Raw genomic sequence first — 6950 nt, forward strand, 5'->3', positions numbered from 1 at the left:
TCACTTGATCCAACTGGGAGCAGCCTGAGCCCCAGCTGCTTTCCTCCAAGCACAAACAGACATGCACATGGCCAGCTAGATGCTCCATGGGCAGGTGGATTCCACAATGCAGCCGCTTAAAATAACTTGAAATGATGGAATCTCTTTATAGCATAAGACACAACTGCTTTATAAAGAAAAATAATGTTAGCTTCTTACAAAGTAACACACATGCCTTTAGATTTTCTTTAGAGATACCTTCCCAACGCCCTAGTAGAGGGTGGATCACACAACAGGAGCCTGACGAGACCTGGGTGAGTCGGGCCAGTGTGGTGGGTGCATAGACAATCTCGAGAGCCAGGGCTGGCCAGGGGCCTGCCGTCACTCACGCCCCTTAATTTGTTAAACCTTTGTTTCTTTGCCTGTAAAATGAAGTGATAAAACATGTCCATCCTCCTGGTCATTTTGCTCTTTGGACTCTTGCAAGGAAGTTTGGAAGGTCAGTGGTGATCCGTGGGGAGGACGCACGATCACAATTTGTCGGTAGACACAGCCTGCTCCCAGCGCAGAGTCATCACTCACGCGGCTCCTGAGACGCACGGCGAGCGTTGACGCGTCGCCCCGCATTATGTGAAGTTAAGATGGGAAAGTGGGGTGCCAGAGGTGACCAGGCTTCTGTGACCACTTCTCGGCTCCGGCCAGTTTGCACGGATTGCGAATCACACGCCGTGCTTGATTTCGAGGCCGGGTTTGACTCTTCGGGGTAAACTTTGAGGGCTGTTTTTGCCTCAGACGATTTGTTTTCTCCTGAGACCTCTCGCGGTCAGCTCAGTGTCCTCTCCCGTTTTCTGACAGATGTGAGAAGCTAAATGAAGCAACAAGTTGGAAGAGGACGTCGAGACAGTGTGATGTTATCCGACAAATCCCACACTGTGAAAATAGGATTTTTCGTGTGTTCTGCTTAACGGTCTTCTAGAAAATTAAACGCTTTGATACGATTTTTGAAAAGAAAATTTTAGCCACGTCACTTCCTTGGTGGTGTCGATTTTGTACAAAGTCATTATATGAATGTACCTTTTGAAAGAAAAATACTTTAGGACGTCAGTCAGTATTTATAAATTTGTGTAGTTATTAAAACTCCAGGGCCCATGCTATGAACCTTGCATACAGCATTTTGGAAATGATTGCAACTTGATTAATTTTTTTCATCAGAAAAGAAATACTATTTTCTACTTGGCAGTAAAACTCTTAGTTGTTTATTTCTTAAGGATTTTTCTATCTAAATAAGGACCGGTAAATGCATTCTTTCTAATTCTCTATAGCCAGGAATACAAGTTACTTGAAGCAACGAAGAATCCAGAATGAATGACCGAAAGAAAGCCTTTCTTTAAGTGCCATGACAGTGCTGAGTTGCCCGCACATCGTGTCAGGGAGAGGCAGCATTGTCCTAGAAGAGCCAGGGGTGGCCTGGGGACAGGTGACGGTGTCATTCAGTTCTGCTGCTTGCGTTGGCTTTTATTTTGGAGGAATTAGCTTACTAAAATATTTGCGTTTTTGCTTTGAAGGAATATTTTAGGGAGAAGAAGAAAAGGCTCTCATTGATCATCAGTGTTATTTTTATTATTATTTCAGCTGCACCTAATAAGCGAAGAGATAGCATTTGCTAATTCTGAGCTGTCTGGTTTGTGTTGGCACTTCCCATTGTCTGCATGCTTTGGTGAGCTGTTCTTCGGAGCAAATCCAGCAGTGGCAAGATCTGAAGAACCCTGAGCAAAGGAGATGGCCATTTTCCAGAAGCCACGTCTGCCGAGGCTTTATTAACCATGCTCCCTGGGTGGGCACGGCACTCAGATTCACACGCATCAGCTAGCGGACCCATCCTCAGCCAGGAAGCCAGGAAGCTGGCCAGGATCTCCCTGTGCTGAGGTGGCTGCTGTTCACAGAGCTGACCTGTGGAGAGCGTGGGAAGGGCAGGGTCCCGCATTGGGAACGTCTGGCCACCTGCCCCCATGCTCCGGGTGGGTGCACACCTGCCTCCCGCACAGACCACACACATGTGTCACACGTGCATGTCACGTGCACACACCACACTGCGACACACGGCAATGCACACATCACACACATGTCACATGTGAATCACATGCAGCGTGCACACGGACTTATATAACATAGACAGTGTACACATGCATATCGCACACAATCATCGGTGTGTCACAGATACATAAGTGTCACATAAGTACGTGCACATCACACATACAAATCACACATACCATACACACCATGCAGACCTTACATGCATGTCATGCACACATGTATCATGCATGTATCATACAGAAACCACACATATGCACATCCCGTGTGCACATATCACACGCTCATCATGCACATGCACAGCGCACAGTACCCACAGTTAAGATTTCGATCATCCACAGTGCTGGTGGGCGCGTGCAATATGGATGCACACGAGGGCACTTCCGGGGTGCTGGGAGAGTGGGTGAGCTCCAGGAGCTCCCGCCTCCAGGACCCGGGCTAGCTGGGACGCTGCGTGAGCCCCTCCTCGTCTGAACAGCGGCTCCCTGCACCGCCCTTCCCATTTCTAACTCTGCCCGAGATGGGTTTCCTAAGGCCTCGGGAGGCTGATAATCAGCACCCCCACTTCCTCTCTGTGTTCAGACCCATGGAGAGAGAGGTGAGGGCTTCGTGCAGGTGGAGGACAGATGTCGCCTTTGTCATCATTGCAAGTGCGTGGAGAACGTGGCTTCGGTCTGTGCCAGGGGGACTTGCCACTGTCCCCTGAGTTAGCCGTCTCCTGCGGAGCTGGGCATCGGGGCGTGGGGTGCACTGGGCTCACGGCTTGGCTGCGAACAGAGGAGGTGATTGTGACTCCTTTCCTAGAGGGGAGACCCGCTTGCTGCCGGGGGAGGTGGCTGTGCTGTGTAGAGGGAGGACAGGACAAGTCTCTGGAAAGTTCCATCACAGGGAACCTGGAAGACTCTGGGATAAAAATTCTCCAGTGGGGTTCAAGTCACAGCCACGCGCGCTCCCCACATCAGGTGACTGATGGGGCCACCTGGGCTGTGCTCGTAGGGCGCTGTCACGGAAGGGCACGGGCCTTTGGGAACCAAGGCCCTGCCTGTGTTGTTGAAGCCGCTGCTGAACTGCTGGGTGGGAAGGAAGGCCGGTGGCAGAGGGTGCCGGGGCGTTTGCCCTGGCGTGACCTTGTGTCCACGGCCAGACCTGTGCGTCTGGCCCCGGGCACAGAAGAGCGGACGTCGATCATCCGTTCACAGGTTGTCACCACCGTCTAAGGAGCGTGCTAGGTAGGCGCGCACGCCGACGAGGCCATTGCCAAACACTTCCTCATGGCAGTTTTGCAACGTGTATCAAGAACTTAAAAAATAGTCATGGCTTTCGACTCGCTGTGTTTTGTTCATCGAGCCCGCAGAAATGATTAACTGTGAAGCCACAGCTTTATGCGCAAGACTGACCACCGTAGCGTGATGCAAACTCAAAAAAATATATTAATAAAGTAAGTGTATTAAGTGTATGGCATAACTAAATGATGATAGGTTCTTAGAACGGAATATTTGAGTGTTCGAAATTCCATTTCCAAAGAATTTTTTGACCTGAAAATCCTGATTAAATGTTTGATTTAAAAAGCAAAGCAAAACATTACATTCAGGATGAATTCACTCATTTTGAAAAAAGGTAGAAGTCTTGGCAAAACAAAGTATGGCAAAACTTTTGAGGATACAGTGGATATGGAGTGGGGACAAGGCCACACGGGTGGCAGACCCTTCTTCTGGGAAGGACAATCATAAATTAGTTTTAGTTTTTCTTTGTTTTTGTTTTTTTTTTGTTTTTCCACCAAAGCTTTGTGGACACATTATTTTTATCATCAGAGGAGTAGTGACTTATCTGTTTTGAAAAGCTACCACATTTTTATATAAACAAAAGATGATAGGGAATATCACTTATCTAGGCACAGCAAACACAGGCTGGGTGTCAGGGCCACCTGGATCAGTCACCTAGTGTCGAAATAATGCTGCGTAACAACCACGAGATCTCGGTGGCACACAGCAGTGAACTGCGGGCTATCGGGAACGGCTTCTCCCCGTGCGTCTTTCGTCACTCAAGACATGCCAGGCCTTCGAAGCCTGTGCTGGCTCTGGCACAGCGTTACCCCCTCCTCCCCCCGCCATCTTGCATTAGCAATAGCAAGACACATGGCTGAGCCCAAAGACGAGTGAGGGACTGCAAAGTCATCTATGAACGGGCGTGGATCCGAGAAGGGTCTAGCATCCCCAAAGGCAATAGCGGCGTCTGTTCAGTACACACAAATGTTCGCTCGCGAACAAACGTAAAATCAGCTTCAGAGGCCTCCCTCGGAAGACCGTTGCTAGTGTGCCTTTGGTTGCTGTCGCGTCCGTCACTTAGACACACTCACCCTCCTGAGCAGCTCTCTCTGTCTTCAGATCCTGGCCAACGTGATCATCTTCATCTGCGGGAACCTGGCGGGCGCGTACCACAAGCACCTCATGGAGCTCGCTCTGCAGCAGACCTATCAGGACACCTGCAATTGCATCAAGTCCAGGATCAAGTTGGAATTTGAAAAGCGTCAGCAGGTAAAATGCGGTTTCAATCTCACTTTCTCGCTTTTGAGGTGTTATTAAAACGATGTCGTTGCTGTCCGCAGTGAGTGAGTATGCGGTTCCTTCGCTCACAGGCATTCGGCGGGACCCAGAGCAGCCTGTGACGGCCGTGCGCTGTGCTCTGGGGATGTTGTCAGCCACAGAGCAGAGCTAGCATCTCCAGACCCAGACCCAGACCCAGGGACCCCAGCCACAGTGACTGCCATCACCATGTGGCTGGGGAACTTCAAATTACAATGACAGTAATCACGACCCTCCATTAAGACGCCGACTTTTGGTTACAGCCCATTTCTCTGTGGCTGCGGTACAGCGCTTCATGGAGCGCCCGTCGTCCACACTGGGCGAAGTGATCAAAGGCATTCTTGAGGGAGATGATCACAGTCGGGAGGGAGGGCCTCGCAGGGAACCAGGCATAGTGTCAGAGGCTGTCCTACCATGGTCGCTGTGGGTGCTGCGCAAATATGTCCATCAGGGACATACATGGGTTACGATAAAGTCCTGAAAAAATAAGAAAGAGCAACAAGCCAGATGGGGGAGGCAAAGCCACGTGGTATCGGGAGTGACGAAGAGCAGGTGGAACAGACGTGTGTGGAGGGGACGTCGTCAGGACACGAGTGGTCCTGAGTTCCACGGGCTCAGCTTTGTGGACGGGATCCTCACGTGAACGGGTCTGTTTCTCTGGCATCTGGATATTTATCGGCAAGAATCGGCGCCCCTCCTTCAAGGTAATGGTCAGCAGAGCCTTTGAGTGTTGATGCTGGAGTTTCGCCTGCGTGTGGACCGGGGAATGGTCCTCAGATTCCTTTTTGGAAACAGGAGTTTAGTTCATTCGTTTAAGCAGGATCGATTGAGCCCCTAGTTTGTGTCAGGTGTGATTCCAGGCTGCGACAGGGCCACGAACATTGCTTTCTCACTGGTATTCTTAGCAAATGTCACGGTTTGTTTTTTAAAACGCGTTTTGTGTTACAACATGCATAGCAAAGGTATTCGGCGATTAACGTGTGATTCTTTGGTCTGTATGTGTCTTAAACTCTGGATTCAACATTAAAAAGTATAGATAATTATTAACATGGAACCGTGATCCTATCTATATCGTCATAGTCCTATGTTCAGTGATATTTTAAATCCGGGTTCTAGAAAATGCCACAGTTTTGACAAACGACACTCAATGTCCACGGTTGGTCTCACTGTAGAGTTCGGTTGCTTGGAGATAGGTAGTTTCCATCCTCGAACAGACTGGACCAGGTTGGTCCTGACAAACACATTGCTCTTTCTTCTCCATTAATTCCAGAATCTACTTCAAAATAGCACTGAGTTTGCGGAGAACTGAAATTCCAAGTAGACAGGTTATACATACCTTATATTTGTAGTACCGGCTTTGACAAAAGCGGTAAGTCAGGCTCCTGAACGCACCTGTGCAGCGGACTTCTCTGAAGAGACCTCGAGTAAACAGCACCAGGTGTCACCCCTTGTCACATGATCTGTGGCATCCAGGTGCTCAGACCAGCCCTGCTCTGACCTTACGCAGCTCAAGAGCTGGCCCCGTGTGGGTTCCTCTGTGCTAGATTGGGAGACGTTTACCAGAGATATTGGAAGGGTATTTACTAGTTTAAAAAAGGGGGCCCATGATCCTTTTCAAATAAGGAAAGAGAAAAGAGATACTTTGAAGAAAAATAACATCTTTTGCTAAGGCTGTTTAACAAATATATTTTATACTCAACTCTGGGAGCCAACTCCCGGTATCTGGTGCCCAGAATGTAGTCTCTTCCTCCTCAGACCTTCAGAAAATATGTTCTGAGAATTAGAATTAGGTAACAAGATCAGTCAATATATGTTCTGTAGATATAAGGAAACAAATAGAAATCGCCAACGACGATCTGTGGGTCCTTCATGGAAAGGAGCAGACCCCGAGACCACCGTGCAGCCACAGACCAAATTAAGCTCCTCGCAGACAGTTTCAGATCCGAGGGTCCCACCTGTCCTTTCCTGCCCACTTTTCGCCACACATCACCCACTCCGTCTGCGGCCACCATCGCAAACGGCGGTGTCGTTCAAAGTGCTTCATTCAGGGGTCGGGTGCAGGCCGAGCAAAACAATTTGTGTCGGTCCCTATCTGGATGGAATTAACACCATCCATTGCGATGTTATATAGATCCAGTGATCGGAGGAAGAAAAGTACGTTGGAACAGAGAAAAACACACGCAGCATGAGCCGGGTGCGACTTGCGACGATGTTTTGTAGTTGTCTTCGCGCAGGCTCCTGCCAGGGGCCCTTTCTGTCCACAAGTCGCCAGGGGTCAAAATGTAGCAGGTGCTGAAG

At 49.3% G+C, this 6950-nt stretch overlaps 1 protein-coding gene across 1 annotated transcript in view; it reads left to right on the top strand.

Moving 5' to 3' along the window:
* ADCY2 (adenylate cyclase 2) overlaps positions 1 to 6950 on the top strand; it is a 182743-nt gene that overhangs the window by 5808 nt on the left and 169985 nt on the right. The window contains exons 2-3 of the mRNA XM_011371402.2: positions 2973 to 2977; positions 4452 to 4604. Coding sequence (XP_011369704.1) covers positions 2973 to 2977; positions 4452 to 4604 — 158 coding nt within the window. The remainder of the gene's footprint in view (positions 1 to 2972; positions 2978 to 4451; positions 4605 to 6950) is intronic.

This window comes from Pteropus vampyrus, unplaced genomic scaffold (genome assembly GCF_000151845.1).
Source record: "Pteropus vampyrus isolate Shadow unplaced genomic scaffold, Pvam_2.0 Scaffold190, whole genome shotgun sequence".
NCBI lineage: Eukaryota > Metazoa > Chordata > Mammalia > Chiroptera > Pteropodidae > Pteropus > Pteropus vampyrus.